Source organism: Ochlerotatus camptorhynchus, unplaced genomic scaffold (assembly GCF_037179485.1).
Source record: "Ochlerotatus camptorhynchus isolate MF236.1 unplaced genomic scaffold, CSIRO-AGI_Acam_v1.1 ptg000319l, whole genome shotgun sequence".
Lineage (NCBI taxonomy): Eukaryota > Metazoa > Arthropoda > Insecta > Diptera > Culicidae > Ochlerotatus > Ochlerotatus camptorhynchus.
Window position 1 is genome coordinate 1,967,351 of NW_027040807.1, and position 20,091 is coordinate 1,987,441.

Here is a 20,091-nt window from a genome sequence, read left to right on the forward strand (position 1 = left end):
TTCCCCTATCAAAATATTGCTGAACTAGAAAGATTAAGTGTATTTTTCAACCGATGCGAATATGAATATGGCATTAAATCTGGTTTTGAAAATTGGTGCACAGGTAATAGGTTGGCATAAAATAAACATGAAAAAAGAAGAATATGAAGGCCATTTGGCATAATTGTCATTTGACACAACAGTTATATGGCATATAATTTTTGACAAGCTTGAACTGCATAAAAGACTTAAGATATAAAATATAACTGTCCTCTGGTATTAAATATATATATTGCTACACTGAGGCAAATAAACTTAGGAATTTCATAAGGCTCGACTTTTGAACTACACATATGAATTTCATAAGCGTGACTTATTAGACTGGTCCACAAAAATAAAAATTCTAATTTTCCATGGGCCAACCCCTAGATTTGTGCCATTAGATGAGAAAATCACTCTCTGAAAATTTCAGCTCATTCGGATGTAACACGAGCTGGCGCTTTTGATTTAAAATTGACTGAAATTTTCAGAGAGTGGTTCTCACCTAATGGCATAAATCTAGGGGTTAACCCATTGAAAAAAGTGATTAAAAATTTCCCCCATATAAATGTGGGCCAGTCTAGTGACTTATGAATGATTTTCGTCTAACATGAGGTAGCTCCTATACGCCTATAACCATTTTAATTTTATCCCAAGCTTTGAAAGACAGGCCTCAACGTCCATGGTTCGGTTCCAGTCTGCTCAGTTTTATTATTGTTTTGTCAACACTCTTTTTCATAAGGCAAATCAGTGAAATTCATACTGATTTCTAGTTGCTAAAATTAAGTGGATCTTATGGAATTCTTACGTCCATTTGGGAATATTTACAATGTTTTCATAAGAAGGGAATATTACTTCTTCTTCATCTTCGCATTTCAAGCTTATTGCATATCGCATATTAGCTTATTGCGTGCTCTCAACTTAGTGTTCTAGATGCACTTCAACAGTTATTAATTGAGAGCTTTCGATGCCTGTACCATTTCTGCATTGGTATAACTGTGTGGCCAATCATACTTCTATGCCCAGGGAAGTCGAGAAATTTTCCTAGCCGAAAAATTCCGGGAAAATAAAATACCGGAGGAACTGAAAAGACACTTTGAAGTTGAAATAAACTGTCGGAAAACGTCGGAAGTAGCTTCCAAATAAAGTCTGGTCTAAAAAAATAAAACTTTAAAAAATTCAAAATTTAGGCAAATTTTTTCCGATTGTGCCATATTATCCACAAACCTTGTAGCGGAAACACTGTAAACCGTGACGAAAATTTGATCCATCCTCGCATTTTTCCTGTTTCCACAAGCCGAAACCAAACAGTCCTTTTTAGGACTATGAAATGGGATTTGCATGAACACGTTGATGACCTAGAACTGCAAAGCCTCATGAAATAATGAATAACCACAACATCAAAGAATTTTCTGTAAATGGTGAGCCTAATGTTATCATTGTATGTTTAAAAAAGCATATATCAATACAAGAGACCTAAGCTGGATAAATGCAAAATTAAAAGTTCTTTAAATCATTCTGGAGGTTTGATCTTGAAGTTCTACAGGCTCAAACAATATTATACATAGTTCGATAGAATTTTCGAAAACGTAGAGCTAATTTAAAATCCAATAACGTTTTGTGGGACACAAAGGTGTGTTCCCAAAATATGTATGAATCTCCAGATTTGCCTGGCGTTAGGATCTTGATGTTTTAAGGCTCATCGAAATCTTGTTCATCTTGAATGTTTGAGCCTTCTGCACTTCGCAAAACCTCTATCAATCGTTTTAAAAACTATCTTTGATTCTCCTAACCATGCCAGAGATCGGATATTTATTGTACGATTACTCTACCCTATCGCATAGCATAACACTGTTTTCTTCTCTCAGGTAGCGAGAGCATGATTGCAGATATATGACGAAAAGATAACCTTGGTCTTGCTGATGGGGGCTATTTTAGATTTTTAGTTTGCAAAGTGAATATGTACAAGCAAAGATGGGCGATGTTCTTCACAACAAAATATGAGGATTTTTTTCCTTTTTTTCTTGCTACTGAGGGCACCAACGAATATTGAAGCCAATCGAATGGAAAGAAGTCCGGAACCCGGAGCGAGCTGTAGCCAACCAGTAGTGCTGTATCGATGTTTCAGGCCAGATTTTTCGTCATTTTGCAACGATAGATGGCACACGTCCGTCGAAGCAGTTGCAAACCTGGCAATGAGGAAAAACTCTCACGGACATGGGTAAAAATAGCGGCATATATAATAAATAATTCAGATTGTACAAGGAATCATGATACCTTTCCTATGTATGGCCTCTTTCATCCACTCTGGTTCTTTCCTACTATGCCTTCCTCTCCTATGGTTTCACTCCGATCGTCGTCGCGTGGATTTATCACGAAAGCGTGTGTGGGTGGAGTGTGCTAAATACAAAAAAAAAGTTGTGCCACCACCGGTACTTGCGACGACGACGACGACAGCAAGCAGCTCTAACAACTGCCAATTCTATTTAGCAACACGGGCTAACCGGTAACTTCCGGTGAAATTTTGTTTAATCATTACGCTTAGCGGCACCTGACACCAAATCGGATTTGGAACTGTCGAAATTTCCGATGCAATTGCGGTATATGACTCAAAACGAACGGTGAAGCAGAATTTTCTAATGCAACCACCTACTGACTCTGCTTTTTGGATGGCTTCAATTTTGGTGAATCAGTAGTACGTTCGGGAAATTGGTTTAAAGATATTTAAGAAGGGAAATCGTTATTTTTCATATTTAGAAAACGGCTGAAAAAATCTCGTCCATGCAGGTTATAGATCATTAGTCATCATGTTGTTAAAATGCGTATTCCAGTTTAACGAAAACATTTAATCATTAGCATCAGATCATTAGCAAATTGATATTTTTCCGCTCTCATACGCTTTCAATATCATGCCCTATTGGAGCAAAATATAATGCTTGATATTGATTTTATAAGCTCCATTGATATTGAGAGACTATTCACAATGTGTGCGGCGCATCACTCGCGTCAATTCCGAGGCCCCATCACTGCAGGATATTGAAGCAGCTATCCGAAGCATGAAATCCAACAAGGCTCCAGGGGTCGATCGCATATCAGCAGAGATGCTCAAAGCTGACCCCATGCTATCCGCACAAATGTTGCATCAACTATTCTGTAATATCTGGGACACCGCGACTTTTCCGGTCGACTGAATGCAGGGCATCTTAGTGAAGGCCCCAAAGAAGGGGGATCTGACTGTGTGCGACAATTGGCGAGGCATCATGTTACTGTGTATTGTTCTCAAAGTTCTGTGCAAAGTTTTCCTGAATCGGATACAGGAGAAGATCGACGCGACTCTCCGACGGCAGCAGGCAGGATTCCGTGCCGGAAGATCTTGTGTGGACCATATTGTCACGCTCCGCATCATCCTGGAGCAGGTCAATGAATTCCAAGAGTCCCTTTATTTGGTATTCATTGACTACGAAAAAGCTTTCGACCGTCTCAATCACGAGAATCTGTGGGCGCCCTGAGACGCAAGGGAGTCCCGGATAAAATCGTCAACCTCATCGAAGCGCAGTATGAGGCTTTCACGTGCAGAGTTCTGCATAACGGAGCCTTGTCCGACCCTATCCGGGTAGTCGCTGGTGTGAGACAAGGATGTATACCGTGCCGATTCAAATTTCGGACACTTAAACTCGAATTTCGGACACTTTTAAAAGTTGATTATCTCGGTCGAATATGATCCACATGTCTTGTAAATTTTAAATTTTTTTTGACTAGTGCCCTCCACGATCATCTAACATTATTACTTTGTTTCTAACTGGATGTAATATTTAATTAAAAATGAAAGTGTCCGATATTTGAATCGTCCGAAATTTGAATCGGAACGGTACTATCACCGCTACTGTTTCTCATCGTAATCGACGAGATCATGGTAGGTGCAATTGACCGTGTACCGAACCGTGGGCTGCTTTGGCAGCCTATGACCATGGAGCATCTCAACGACTTCGATTTGGCTGATGATGTTGCTCTACTAGCACAACGGCGCTCTGATATGCAGAGTAAGCTCAATGACCTAGCCGAACGCTCCTCTGCGGCGGGTCTCACCATCAACGTCAACAAGACCAAATCGTTGGATATCAACACGGGCAACCCTTCCAACTTTACGGTAGTGGGGCAAGCAGTGGAGAAGGTCGAAAGTTTCCAATATCTTGGCAGCCAAATAGAATCGACAGTCGACTTTTCTACGGCCTCGAAATAACCTGCTTAGCCACGCTCAACCACACCCTCGCTCCGGTATACAATACCTATGTACGCATCGTATCCGGCCTTCTGCCTTCCACGCCTGCAGACGCCGCATGTGTGGAAATCGGAATCCTCCCTTTCCGTTATCGATCTGCTGCAGCCATTGCTACGAAAGCCGCTGCCCTCACTGCTAAGACATCCGGGAATGAAAGGGTCTTTCTCCCCAACGAGGGTAACAGAGCCCTCCGCACTGCAGCCAACCGTGACCTCCCCCCGGTGGCCAGGGTCCACTGGCATGGAGAGAAGAGTTGGCGATCAAACGTCGTCAAAATAGATAAGCGGATTAAGAGTGGATTCCAAGCCGGAGATAACTCTGTAGCTTTGAGATGTTCTGTTGCAGAGCTTCTCGGGTCGGTTTATCCGGGGCACGTTCATCGTTTTACGGACGGATCGCGGTCACGGGCTGGAGTTGGACTCGGAGTGGCAGGACGAACACTGCAACGAGTCAAAGTCTACCGGAGGAGTGTTCCGTCTTTTCCGCTGAAGCCGCAGCTATTCTAGACGCAGCCATCACTCCGGCAGATCAACCGATCCTCGTATTAACTGACTCACACAGCATCATCCAAGCGCTGGAAGCCGAAGCCCCGAGCCACCCCTGGATACAAGCCATTACACGGTACGCCCCACCTTCAACCGTCTTTACGTTGATCCCCGGACACTGCGGTGTTCCCGGAAACGAGGCTGCGGACAGACTGGCGGGATCTGGCGCATCCCGTCCCCACTACACCAGAAACGTACCCCTCCTCGACGTCAGGCGTTGGATTGTGAATACCATTATGAAAGCCTGGCAGCAGGAATGGTTCCAATCGCGAACCACTTTCCTGAGGAAGATCAAGGGAACCGTACGCTCCTGGCCGGACAGCCAAAAGTACAAGGACCAGCGGATCATCTCAAGACTCCGGACTGGCCATGCGAGAATTTCCTGTAATTTCGGTGGGACACCTTTCCGCAAGGTCTGTTCAATCTGCAGCATCCCCGCCTCGGTGGAACACATGCTGTGTGTCTGCCCGGAGTTCCAGAAGCTACGCGAGCAACATGGACTTCCGGAGAACGTCAGTAATCTGCTTGGTTACGACCCCTCGACGTTGGCTGCGCTGATCGCCTTTCTGAAAGAAGCCCACTTGTATGACCAAATTTAGCCCCCCGTCGGTGGCTGCATTGATCGTGTGTTCCTCACGTTTCTATTTTTTTTTTGTCTGCCGTCGGGGTTTCTCCGCCGGACCGGGCTAAATATTACCTAAATATGTTCAACCTTGTTCGATTCTTATTAGGGTAGGGTCCCCCGAGGAAATTCTGCCTGGATATCAATTTGGAAAATTCCTCTTCGATCCTTCGGATTATTTGAGTAATCTGGTTGGAAGCCGATTTGAAAAGATTTTCTTCTACCGCCATGGCGCCTAAACTCAAAAGAAAATAGTTACTCTTGATTCCTCTTCAATTTGATATACTCACGGATGATGAGAATGATCCATTATCCAGGCAAAATTCGAATAAACTTTCCCGACTTAATGTCGAAAGGAAAAGGTCCCCCCTATTGTGGTAACCACTTACGATTTCCATGCTCTTCGTACGGAACTTTTGAAATTCGTTAAAATCAAGTTTTCACTTCAAATTGGCCATCGGGGTAAATCAAACGTCTTCTTGAGTATCTTACTGAGAATCAATACAATATTTTTACTTACGACACTAAAACTGAACGTCTGTTCAAGGTCGTCTTGAAAGGGTGGTGAATCCCTGGATCAGATCAAAGATGAATTGACAAATTTACTTGGAGTTGAACCAGTTCAAGTAATCAAAATGAAATCCAATCCTAGCGATTCACACAACGGGTGTTCTAATGATTGTTATATAATTGAATAGTTACATTGAACGACCAACTAGATAGGAGTTAAGCCAATCTAGTAACGCATTAGAAACACCAAGACGTCCAAGCATAACTTGACATTGCAAAATTTGTTTTCGTAATATTTTAAACCCTTCGTATTCAGTGACACTAAGTTTAGTGAAAAAAAACACTTCCAAGCTAATGAAAACAGTCGTTACAGTCGTAGTAATTGTTTGTTTTAATAATGATAAGGTAAGGTATTAAAATAAAATTGAAATGTATGTGGTAAAATAAATATTTTGATATAAGAAAACACATTAGACATTGACAAAATGCTATCAAGATTTCTCTTGATATCTATTACCGAAAACAATCTACGGGATAGCTGAAACCGTAAGGCATTTTCATCATTTTTACCCCAGTCATCGCTTTGCCCCCGCATTACGGTATGCAGGCTTGCAATTGCTCATTACAGCTAAAATGCTATTTCTCGGTATTATGAAACAATGGGATACTATAATGATAATTTTTATTTGTAAGATGCAAGAAGAGGTGGTAAAGTTTGTATATGACGTATAAAATTTGTCAATTTTGCTTTCAGAAGGTCACAACTAGCGATTTTATGATCGCTGATTGCTCGCTCATCGCGTTGCTCATCATTACAGCTAATCGCTATTGTGACCATCTGAAAGCTAAATTGACATGTTTTATGTGTCATACACACACTTTACCTTCTGTTCTTGCATCTTGTAAATAAGAATTATCATTAAAATATCTCATAGCTTCATAAATCCGAAAAATAGCATTTAGCTGTAATGAGCATTTGCAAGCTTGACGGTATGTATGAAAATATTGTAGAAGTCTGAAAATAGTACATACAAAGAGAAGTACTGTACCATATTAGACACATCACTGCCGAGAATATTTTTACTGACTGGTTTCTATATGTTTTAAATCGAGAGAAAAAAACGCTCTACAGAGGCGACATCCATACTGGACAATTTCACACGAAAAGCCCTCGAGGGCCATTTCAAAGCATCAACAAACCGACCAAGCAATAATAATGGCGCTGCTGCATTGGTATAGAAGCTCTCCTGAGCCAAAGAATTTCATGGTCGACCATACAACCACGAGAAAGCAAGTGGCAAGCGAGAAGGTAACGCAATACACTTATAATGGAATAAAGTCTGCCAAAAGAGGCGGCCGTTGGAGCCGGAAAGGGAGCGCAGTACAACGTTAGCCGGCACAGCCACCACCACCACGGCCAAGGGAAGAAATATTTGGGCAACCTCCAAATAAAGGTGTAAACCGCCGAAGAATTCAAACAACCGATACGAGTGCGAATGACGAGGTATGCCGGGAAAGCATTCAACGAGGGGCAAGTTAATGGTTTATGCTTGCATGCAATTAGTTCGATTGGGTGAATGCAAGAGTTACATGAAATTTTGTGAGAAAGATATGCAAATGTAAAGTATGTTTGCCAGTTTTCGCACTAACGATTTAGTCTTAGAAATAGGCCTAAATTTTATTTTAAATAAAATGTTCATGATTTGATTTGCGTAGATACAAGGCAAAATATTATACGTTCTAACCTTGTAACAAAAATAAAAATAAATTAAAATAAAATAAAATTGATATAACGCCAATAAGAGCACATCTATGTATGTAGGTGTTGGAAAAAGTTCTCAACATTTGCTAGATCAACTCAACGGAGAAAACGAAACAACAATGTCGTCATTTTTCCACGTAACATTGCGACAAGACCTCAATAATAAAACAAAAATATGAACTCTTCTATTTCTGATGAATCTCAACTACAAGAGCAAAAATATCAGTTCCCACAAAGCATAACAATAATGATACTGAGACTCCACGACTACTGCAGTGCAGCAAACATAGAGTTGCAATATGCGATGTCGCAACTGTGTCCGAGATTTGTGCTCTAGAAAATTAGATGGGATTGTGAAAGTAAGTTTTTGGAGAAGTAATACATAAGTTTCGACTGCCGAATGTTTGCACTTTTCAAAGTTTGCCTGAGTAAAACTTATAAAATTCCAATCTATTTCAGCATTCAGCAACCCCTCGGAAGTGAAACGTTTTACTCGTGGTAATCACGACATTTATACATCAAATTGGAGCCAACGGGTATCGATCACTATAGGTGTGCGTTCCACTGGAGCCCCCGAAAACGATGGGACGGATGTGACCGGTGAAATATATTATTTTCAAGAGCACACCACATTCGTGGGAACTGTGTATGTGGGGGAAGGTACAAACAAAAGAGGAACTTGTCTGCATTCATCTCTCACTTCTTCTCCTTTTCTTTCTCACTCGATGTTCCTATCCAACATTCGCGGAGTCTGAAGCTTGCCCGGTTCAAAGTCTCTACTTCATCTTTAACATCCCTGCCTTTATATTTGGTACCACCATCAGTTGTCTGGGCGACGAGAGTCGACATCGAGATGCTCGTCTTCACTTAATCACGACTAACGATGCGAACAACTTATCAAAGGGACATAAAAGCACTCGCGGCACGTCATAATAAAAGATAGCCTACCACGAACGCGCTGTGCATGCCGCTTAGACGCTAACTCAATTTAGGAAAGTTTTTAACTTCTCTCGATAGATTCATTCAAACTTAGGCCATGGGTGAGCCAAAGCGCATTTAGCAATCGAAATAAAGATGTTTGATACATGAGTTTATTTTAACCAAATTATCTACTTGGCAGACGATAACCGGGTGAGCACGGTATTACCAAACCGGAGGCGACCGGTTTGACTCCTGGTTCCGGTCTAGAAAATCTTTCGGGTTGGAAATTGTCTCGACTTCCCCGGGAATAGATTATCATTGTACATGCCACATATTCATTAGGGTGGTTCGATGTGAACTCATACCGCCCTACCCTACCGTAATAATCTACGGACATCTGAGCTAATGTGAAATTTTCTCAGCTACAACTTTGCTCAAATCCCAGTCGGCGCCGCCGGGATGTTCTGAGGCATAACATCTCTGATCACGCCTTCCTTCGGATGGGAAGTAAAGCCGTTGGTCCCCGGTTCATGAGTTGATGGGTCGATAGGTAGGGTCCAGGTGTGGGACCTGCCTTCCTGGCACGTCGGTAGCATTGGTGCTCAGCACGGAAAACAAGATCGACGGAAAAAACAAACCAAAGGAAAAAAAAAAAAACTTTGCTCAAGACCACATTTTAATTGAACATCAGCATAATTAATTTATTAAGAAGATGGTGTTCTTCTGACTAGCTCCATCTACTGCTCAGTAATGGCAAAATTGGTATATTTGGCGCGAAGAATAGGACAACTAACCAGGCTACTATGTCATTAGTGCAAGATGTTGCTCCGAAAGTAGTCGATTATTTATATCCTTAAATAACCATCCGATTATTCGTATCAATTAATAACCTTAAAATCTAACCTAAAAGTGGTCTTCAGCATAATTGAAGCTAATAAAATTTCACATAATTACAGATAGCAATTACCATTATGGTAAATGGCTAGAACGATGAGAACAAAAATTTAATTTCCCCCATAGCAATTACCATAGGGCTAGTGCAGTATGAGTTTGCATACAAATAAACTTAAATTTTGAGAGAATGATAAGGACCTGATTTGGAATCGATTGAGCTTGGTGGAGCAAAATCAATATTTTGAACCACCCTAGTATTAATGCATTGGATGACATACACTCAGGGTGGCAACTGAATTTTTGATTCTACGACATTACCCAGAAAACCATTCACCGGAAATCAATTTCCCGGTCGACAATTACCCGGAAAGAACCGTTTCTTTCCTTTTCTGAAGATTTTGCTTTGGACAATTGTATATTACGATCTTCTAGAGAATACACCCTCACAGTAAAATAATAATTTTAATATCACATCAAAGTGGTCATGCACTTTGCATCATGCACTTCAATCGTGTCGAAAATATGGTGTAATATTACTTGCCAAAAAGGACAAAATTATCATTAATACACACACTTAGAAATTACTATTTTTACACTAGACCTAATTCAGCTTTGACGTAAAGCATGGAACGTAAACAAACATGGCATGTAAAATTGAGTTTCCTGAAACAGAAACATATGCAACTCGATGAAAAGTGCGTTTGATTGAATTGATTTTCTCGTCCTTTTCTACTGATTCTTATGTCAAAAGGGCCGCTTACATGTGTCGGTCTCAGGGCACTGAAATTTGTCATCATGTCTTTTTCGTAGTGTGTAGTGCATGAACTGACATTACGCTGCTTTTACTGCATTTGTTTATTTTTGTGGCTATAAAAATTACATGATTGGATGTAATATTAAATTTTTTTAAGCTGTGCTTCTTTGAAAAATAGGCTGTTCTTTGACAATTTAGAATTTAATCAGTCTGTTTTTCAAAGAAGGGTGTGTTCCCTAGATTAGCATACGTTCAGAGGTAATACAAATCTTTTTTAATTTGTTTAATATAAATCGTGTTTGCAAATCTTGCAGCTGGTAATGACAAATTAGTTTAGTTATACAGTTTATCTTTTTAATGTATTTTGAGCATTGCTAATGTGGCACCCCTTCTTGTTCTTCTGTGAATTTTAAGCTTATTGCTTATTGTGTGCTCTCAACTTAGTGTTCTAGATGCACTCTTCCACAGTTATTAATTTAGGGCATTCGATGCCTGTACCATTTTTGCATTAGTATTAAGGGGTAATCAACTCTTCACACCGTGCCGAAATACATCGTGGCACACTGATTGGCGCGTCATGGCACATCACGACAAGTATGACACCAAATATAATGTAAAACGGCATCACTGTTTTGTGTTGACATTTTGCCAATCGTTGCAAAGTCAGTGCTGCGTTGCAAAGTCAGCGAAATGGTCTTCAATAGTAATAAGAGATTGCATAATTGACGAGACCCTCCGTGTCTATATGTCCTTTGCGGGATGAATTTCTACAGAAAGTCCACATGAGAATTTTTGATTTTGGGGAAGTCCAAACGAATTAGTCAGAGTCACAACGCCATGTAAAATAGGCCGGAATACGTGTTACCCCCAGATGACCATTGCATCTAGACCGAGAGCTAATTGTATGGACAACGATAATTGCAGAATGCAGTTCCGACTGCAGCGCTAATGTTCGATATCAACCGATGTCGAACGATAAATGTGGAGGCTGGTGGAGTCAGTGGATCCCGTATACTGGTTCGCAGTCGCTTTACGTTCATTAACAGTATTAAAAAACATGCTGCTAACAGACTTGTAAAGGTAACCACACCGGAGGTAACGGAGACAATCTGATGCAAGGTATTATTGAAGGCAATCGGAACCGCCAGCAGTTTCAGGGAGGTATTAATATGCGATTCCGGCATAACCAAGCAAGGATCCAAAATATGAAGGAACAACAAGCAGATACAAGTAGGTAGTCATCAAACGACTGCAACCAGTATGGAGATCCTGGACCGACATTTGGATGCTGTTGGAAATTATTCGATGGAAGATGTGGATAAACGTATTAGAAGTAAAAATTTGAGAGTCATGATGAGAAAGAAGGGGACCTACACAGGTTTTTTTCGTAAATGACCAACCTCTGCGGTTTCATGGGTCTCCTGTTCACAAGGTTTAAACCGTGGACGAAGTAGTTTTACTGCACCATAAAAAAGGTGAAGTCAGTTCCGACAAATGCAGTACCCAACCACGACTGCTGGCACTGGGAAGCTACTGCAGGTCTAGATTGTAGCATTGCCCGAGTAGCATGGTGATAATACAGCGAATCTTCCACGTGCCGGCTGGGTACTTGGTTTCAGCAAACGTCTGCCTGAACGACGCACAGTTAATAACTTTCTTCTCCTGCTCCAGCTTATGTCATCAGTCACACTTCTCCTTCTAACAGAGGGGCTGAACTTCAAGTGTAACTTCCTTTTTTTTTCCTTGATCTTTTTTTCCGTCGATCTTGTTTTCCGTGCTGAGCACCAATGCTACTGACGCCAGTAAGGCAACTCCCATACCTGGACCCTACCTATCGACCCATCAACTCATGAACCGGGGACCAACGGCTTTACTTCCCTTCCGAAGGAAGGCGTGATCAGAGATCTTATGCCTCAGAAAATCCTAGCGGCGCCGACTGGTATTGAACCCAGGCCTGCTGGGGTGAGTGGTAATCAAGTTTACCACTACACCACCGGCGCCGCTAGAATGTAACTTCCTTGAAGCGGATGAATGGCAACGAGTCGTTTAATATTTAAATTTATGTTTTCAATTTTTTCCGTTTTTCATCTGCGAGAACTTGAAACTGTAAACAAATAAATCTCAAAAGTCATCACTACAGGGACGCCAAACTCATGGGATCTGAGACTGATTGCCATACTTCAGCACGTTCAGCACAGTGCAAGACCCAGCTTTTGGCACAGATAAAGAACTCGGCACAGATTTAGATGTGCAGTTTTTTTTTAATAAGTTTGTTTATTTACTAGGCTCAGTCGTATGTGACACTTTGCGGAGCCAAAATCAGTAATGTTTGAATTTACATTTTAAATATCACTAGGTTGTTTTGCTTAGAGCACCCGCACCAATGCGTTGCTAAAGCTATTTTAGCAACCTCACCATAACGCAGTAACTGCACTGGGGGTTGCTATTCAAGTGCGGGAAATAACAAGCTGCCTCTCGGTGAACAGCGGGTTGACAAATATAGCAGCGCGATAGCAACCGACCTAACCGTTGCTATCTGTGAAATGTTTGTTTTGTTTTTCATTTGAACATTGTGATATATGAATGAATTTGGATCTGGGACAAAAATGTGGACCCAAGGGACAGCAAAGCATTCCTCTGGAAGACCCGGAACATCCGTAAAGATGGCCAATTCGTAGAAAGACCATAGAGCTCCGTATTTTTTAAAATCATTTATTTTGATGCTACATTAATGAATTTTGAACTGGGACCAGCATTCGCACTCTGCTGGCCACGAACCGGTCTTTGGGGAGGTCCGGACCATGCGTAAAAGTGATCAATTCATAAAAAAAGATGGAGCTCTTACGTTGTAGACTTCTTAAAGTTTCTAATTATCTTTTTAAAACTTCCCGCAGTTATACTGAAGTTAATTGAATTACCTTGAAGTTCCTTGATCTTCCTTTAGGTTCCTACAATTTTTCTGAAGTTTTTAAAACTTCATTCAAGCTCACGGCACTTCGTCAAAAATCTCTCTCTCTCTCATTGTCTCTGAACTTGGACTTCCCTGAGGTTTTGAATCTTTCCTGAAGTTCACTAACTTTTCTATTGTTCTGGAAATTTTATTCATATTTATAAAATTTCATGAAAACCTCGCATTGTTTCTGAAGCATCGCAAAATTCATGAAATTCTTGAAATATCCCATAATTCCTTTGAATTCCTTGAAATATTCTGCAATTTCCCTTAAATAAAGGAAACTGATATAAAGATCTCTAATTATCTACGAAGTTCCGAGAACTTCCCAAAATATAATGAAACCACCAAATCCATATACTTCTCTGAAGGTCTCTAGACGTTTTTGAAGATTTCTGAACATCATCTGATCGTTGCTGAAGTTCCTGCATTTTTTAGCAGATCTGCACCAAAATGATCTCACATTTTCCTGATGCTCATGTAACATCTCTTATGTTTCTGAAATTTAAATAAAGGTCTTGGTACTGTGATGAAGTTTCGGATATTTCTTATTTGAGTTTCTTGGAACTTCTTAAACATTCTTCAATTTCCTTGGAATTAGTTGAACTGCTCTTAGATTCTCTGATCATTCCTTCTGCTCACGAAGCATTCCTGGAGTACTTTCAATTCTATTGAAGTTCTTGGTACTACCCTGTCAAATAGATTCTCGCATACAAATCTTCAAACTTCCCTGAAAGTCTGGAATTTCTTGAATTTCTCGAAGTTATCAAGTTATAGGAAGTGGCGGTAATATCTCGTAAATTCCCTAAAACTCTCTAGTCTAACTTCTTTTAAGTACTTGGAAGTTCTTTAAAATTTCAATTTTCTCAAGTTATCTCCACATCTCTGAAATTATTTTAACTTCTCCAAAGTTCTCTAGATATCCCTGAATTTCTCAGATTGTCTTAAAAGTTCCTGCAGTTTCCTGAAGCTTTTAACTTTGAAGTTCCTAAAGTTTACCTAAATTTCACAAAAATTTTCAGAAGTTTTCGCAACTTCCCTTTTGTTCCCGCAGTTTGCCAATGAAACTTCCCTGAAATTCTCAGTACTTTTTTTCATTCCTCACACTCTCCTGAAGATCTCTAATGCTTCCTGAAGTTTACGGAACTTCCCTTATGTTCTTCTGATGATGTTCCTGGAATTATCCAGAAATTAATGGAACTGCCCAGAAGATCTTTAAACTTCCCTTTAAGCATGGAACTTCTGTGTAGCTTTCTTATATTTTTTTAAGTTTATTCCCTGAACTTTTTTACTATCCTTAAATGTTCGGAACTTCTTGATGGTTTCCCCTATTTTGCTGAAATAAATGGAACTTCCATCAAGTTGTCGAAACTAACCTAAAGTTTTAGGAACGTTCCTAAAGTTCTTACAGTTTTCCTGATATTTTTGGAACTGTCCTACCATATTCAGAACTTACCCAAAGTACACGTAACTTACTCATTAAATTTTCCTGAATTTAATCGAACTGCCCTGAAGCGCTTGATCTTCACTGAAGTAAACTTTCCTGAAATCTATTTGATTGCATTGGAGCTGTCGAAACTTACTCTTAAAGACCTTTTAACTTCCCCAAATTTCAATTAATCAGAACTTCTTAAAAGTTCCAACATTTTTTTCTGATGTTAATAAATCTACCGTATTAAATTTGACCAACCGAGATTTATATATTCACAAGCTAAAATATGTAATCTAGTAATCCAGATGGGCATCCGAAAATGCCTTTATGCATTTTGGTGGCAACTTTTATAAGAGGAGCATACGAAGATCGATATTTCGATCATTTTTACGAATTGACCACTGTTATGGATGTTCCTGATCTCTCAGAGGACAGTTCCGGGACCACCAGTGTGCGCATGCTGGGCCAAGATTCAAATTCGTAAATTCACAATCGAGATAGTAACGACCGGTGCGTAAACAAGTTGCTAACTAAAATAGCAATGGCTAAAGTAGCCCGAACAGCAACGCATTGGTGCGGATGCTCTTAGCTGTAGCAATGTACAGAGAAAGTCGATGAAGAGAATCGATCATCGCGTATACGCTCTTATGCATGCTCACTGTCGAGTTATTTTAAAACTTAAAATGTTACTTGGGATAGGTGCATCGTGCTATAAATCAGCCCAATTTGTTGAAAGACTGTTGAGAAATGGCGGTTGGTAGACGGAACCACCCATCGCGCAAAACAGTAAATACGAAAACAAACCTACACACTTAGAAAAAATCATGTAAATTTAGGTGATCTCAGAGTGACATATACGAGCGTCAATTTTGACATAAATGTGAGCTATAACAGACGCGAAATATAGCTCAATCAAACGTACTTTTCGTCGAGCAACGAATTTTTCAGTCTCGGAGCACTTAATATTACATGACATGTTCGTTTACGTCTCATGTTTTATGTCAAAGACGGATTCCGTCACGTGTAAAATTAGTTATTTCTAACTGTGTAATATAATTTAAAAGAGGTAATTTTTCACAACACTGGGTAAAATTTTACTCAACTGTGCGTTTTGTTTTATAGCCTTGTTGATATTGAGCTGTGTACTAGTTTCCTTTCGTTTCACTAGTGCAGCGAGTGTCGGGAAAAATCGTGTCTTGGGATAATAGAAGAGTGATCCATATTGTTAATTTATAATATTTTCGAAAGCACTCGAACTACGATAGGGTGTTCATTTTACCGACACCGGTTGTATTTCGGTTACAAATCGAAAATTACAAGTCAAAAGTTTCCTTTTTATATTCATTTATATTCAATGTATATGCATGATGTACATGGGGCTTGGAACTATCCATTTGGTTGAAAATCATTCGAAATTTTCACTAATCTTGGTATCATTAGTGATGATGTTTAAGCCCCCCTATTCAATCTTTTAAAAATCATCTTTTTGTTTTAATTGCAACAATTTTAGTCATCTGATTTCTTTTGTTCAACCTTGGATTTGTGTCTAATTGTTTCATCCAATTAGCTGACCATCGTTAACCCACCCCGGAGTTATATTTTTCTAAAATACGAAACTCACCTTGGTATTCCGATGAAATAGCTGATGACCCTTTTGATATCCTCGGGTTTGACCCGTTCCCGCTTGGTCGTCGCCGGGAAGCAGATAATGGGTCCACCCCGGTTGTCCCGGCCACCGGAAAGCAACGCGAAGCGTTCCTGCAGCAGTGGCAGAATGTCCAACGCCCTTACGCCGTCCATGGCCACCGCTGCTTCAGGTCCGATCCCACGTGGAAAAAAAACTTATTCAATCACTTTGCACTGCCTCACTCTCCTAACTGCTGCTCCAAAGGTATCCCGTTTCTGTGTGTAGTAGAGTTACGAACGGTTACGAACCGATTCGCAACAAGTTTTGCACTTGACGTGCTCACTGAACTGATCGGTACTGTTACTGAGTTTAATTATTAGATCCACGCTTCCCCGCTTTACTGGACTGGGACTGAATTGTTTGAAGTATAGCAATAACACACGCTATGGGGAGTCACACATACTAGGAAACACACACATACTCGCGCTGAAACATTTGAATAGAAAATCACTCCTCCTGCTGATATTCCACAGTCCAGTCGCTGCCGTTTTGCATCGGGGTTTCTTTTTTAGACTTTTATTACACGCATTTAATAATAACAACAAAAGCCACAATTGATACGATTCGCGAGATCCGCGACTGCCAAGAGTAGGAATCGCGGAACGCTGTGAGATTTTAAATTACTCATAATTATTTTTTTGTTTTCTTTTTCCGAATCACTTCAGGCCAGCTTTTGCACCCTTGTGCCACCCCCTGCTGGGTCTTCTTCGACAGATTCTTCCACCGACGGCGGACCATACACGGAGCGGGGTTGCTGCTGCTGGCTTTGTTCAAATGAGCTGTTCTTCCTTGCCACTACTGTTTGCTCACTCAAACTCTTTTCCTTTTTTTCTAGGTAGGTACTCTGCTTTAGTTTGCTTAAACCACTTTACGCCTATTACTCTGGCTTCAACTTCACTTCGATTATCTTCAAATATTATTTATTACAAAATGCTCTCACACGAAAACCAGAGATTACACTCTGAGGCAATGTTTGCACACACAACACTTTACTCTTTCTTCGACATGGGTAAATAGGTTCGATTCTTTATCGGAGTTTCGGTAATTACTGCTCTCTGCTTTACGGGAGGAAATGGTCCTGCAAAAGACACGTTCCGATCATTAGCTTCAGTGTTTCCGTTGGAAAGCACAACCTTCTTCAGACGTCGCATTAACGTGTAGGTATGTATATCTACACAAAACAATACAAATCTAATCGCTGTTACCAAATCGGAAACCGTCTGTTCTCATGCGGAGTGGATTCTGTTTTTCTACGGAACAGTATGCTTGAAGATCAATTGGCTCTCATAAATCTAGCATCAAGTCTTTCATGCTGCTAAACCGAAATGGCATACCAGTTTTTGTCACTATCATGAGACGAAACTGATGACAGTACATTGGGACGAGGCCGGCCGTAGTTCATCACTTATTCTCAGATAGATTTTAGCCCCAGAAGCAATGATTGGATGAAAAATTAAAATTGGTTGAAAAATACTTTATGCTTAACCACCTCAATAAATGAATTATAATTATGACCCAAAGACATCCCGGATGGTGAAACTACATATTCCACAAAACGATTTACACTTCTCACCATTAAATAAAAAGTCCCAATGAACGCCCTAGAATATTTTTGGAATCGGTCCACTGCTTCATGAGACATTGAAAGAACAAAATCCGGAAAACATATATTTTGGGAACTAAGCCGTGTTTCTTGGTAACTACTAAACCGAATTGGATGGCCGGAACAAGATCTGAAAAATAAGGATTTAAGGAACTAAGTGATGTTTATCTGCAATAACTAATCGAATTGAACGTAACAACTGTCAAATGAAAGATATCATGGTCCCATTGGTCATCCAGTTCCGGAGATATGGCTGGAACAAGTTCCGATGATCACGAGCGTTCATCTTTCCAAGTAGGAACCATCCAGCTCCTGGACAGCTGTTGAATGAAAACAACCGCACCCTGGATCTCTGCCTTGTGAGCGCTCATGATACAGCTCCTTTCCTCTCCACGGCACACGAACCTTTAGTCAAGGAAGTGCATCATCACCCTGCTTAGTTATCGCGATCGAAAATAATATTGGCCATGATTTCACCAGCACTCCAAACGCTGTGTCATATGACTTCCGTACAGCAGACCATCGCAGCATTGTCCATGTGCTGTCTAACCTAGATTGGGAGCATATTCTAGATCCTGTAGACGTCAACATTGCTGCACAAACCTTTTCTCACGTCTTGGCATAAGTCAATCGACTCTAGCGTCCCGTGAATGACGAAAGATCTTCGCTCGTTGAAAAGAACTACGAAGACTGCTCTTAAGAAGATTTACTGAACTCCGCACACTGCCGCTGAATTGTACTATGTCAGACTCAACCACGAGTATAAGCGGTTAAGTCGTCTCTGTTTTCAACGCTATCAAAGGAGGATTCAACGGCGGCTAAAATCACACCCGAAATCCTTCTGGAACTTCGTAAATGAGCAACGCAGGGAAGTCGGCTTACCCTCTTCCGTGATTTTTAATGGTGAAACGGATGGCAATCAACAAGACATTTGCAACCTGTTCTCAGACAAATCTCATTACTTCCGCGGCCAGTAATGTTCCTTTGGTCAACCAAACACTCAGCATGGTCGAAGCCACTACAGATACGATTTCTAGAGCAGCATCTAAACTTAAGACTTCAGCTAAGGCTGGACCCGATGGTGTTCCGTCGATTATTATTAAAAAAGAACAACACTTGTATTTTAGATCCACTCTCTCTTTCCAGCGGCATCTTTCCGTCTTGCTGGAAGACTGCGTATATGTTTCCTGTTCATAAAAAGGGAAGCAAACGCGACGTAAACAACTACCGGGGAATCACGTCGCTGAGTGCTGTATCAAAACTTTTTGAATTGGTTGTCTTAGAGTCCCTAAATGCGCATTTCAAGCAATATCTAAGTATAGATCAACACGGATTCATAACTGGGCGTTCCACAACTACGAACCTGCTGTGCCTAACGTCTTACATCACAGACAGTTTGATTGCTGGGACCCAAACGGACGTTATTTACACAGATCTTACGGCAGCCTTCGATAAGCTGAACCACGAAATTGCGATCGCTAAGCTTGATAGGCTAGGGATCGATGGAAATCTTTTGAGATGGTTTCGTTCATACCTAACGGAGCGTCAATTGACAGTAACTTTGGGTACTTGTCGCTCAGCAAGCTTCTGCGCAAAGTCCGGTATACCTCAGGGTAGCCATCTGGGACCATTGGTATTTCTCCTTTACTTCGACGACGTTCACCATGTTACCACAGGGCCACGATTATCGTTTGCAGACGATCTGAAAGTTTTCCTGCACATCCGCTCACTCGCCGACTGCCGTTCTCTCCAAAATCAGATTGACATCTTTGCTGACTGGTGTAGTCTAAACCGACTGGTCTTCAGTGTACAGTTATTACTTTCTCACGCAAGAAACAACCGATTATTTTCAACTACAAACTACTAGGCACGACTATCGAACGAGTGCATTGCGTGAAAGACTTAGGCGTTTTTCTAGACTCAAAGCTGACATACTCACACCATATATCGTATGTCATCGACAAAGCGTCCAGAACTCTTGGCTTTGTCTTCAAGATTAATAAGAAGTTCACAGACATTTACTGCTTGAAATCGCTCTATTGCTCTCTCGTACGATCTACGTTGGAATACTGCTCTGCAGTCTGGAGCCCGAACAACAATAATGGGGCCGAGCG

General features: G+C 40.8%; 2 protein-coding genes across 4 annotated transcripts in view; one reads left to right on the top strand and one right to left on the bottom strand.

Annotated features, from left to right (window-relative positions):
- The window catches only part of trio, a 262,794-nt gene that overhangs the window by 225,201 nt on the left and 17,502 nt on the right, over positions 1-20,091 (bottom strand). For 2 of the 3 annotated variants that reach the window (XM_065229670.1, XM_065229669.1), the window contains exon 2: positions 16,309-17,452. In XM_065229670.1, the coding sequence (XP_065085742.1) occupies positions 16,309-16,487 (179 nt within the window). In that variant the 5' untranslated portion in view covers positions 16,488-17,452. The remainder of the gene's footprint in view (positions 1-16,308; positions 17,453-20,091) is intronic. The other variant, XM_065229671.1, reaches the window with a different exon arrangement.
- The window catches only part of app (Palmitoyltransferase app), a 183,861-nt gene that overhangs the window by 55,705 nt on the left and 108,065 nt on the right, over positions 1-20,091 (top strand). The window lies entirely within an intron of this gene.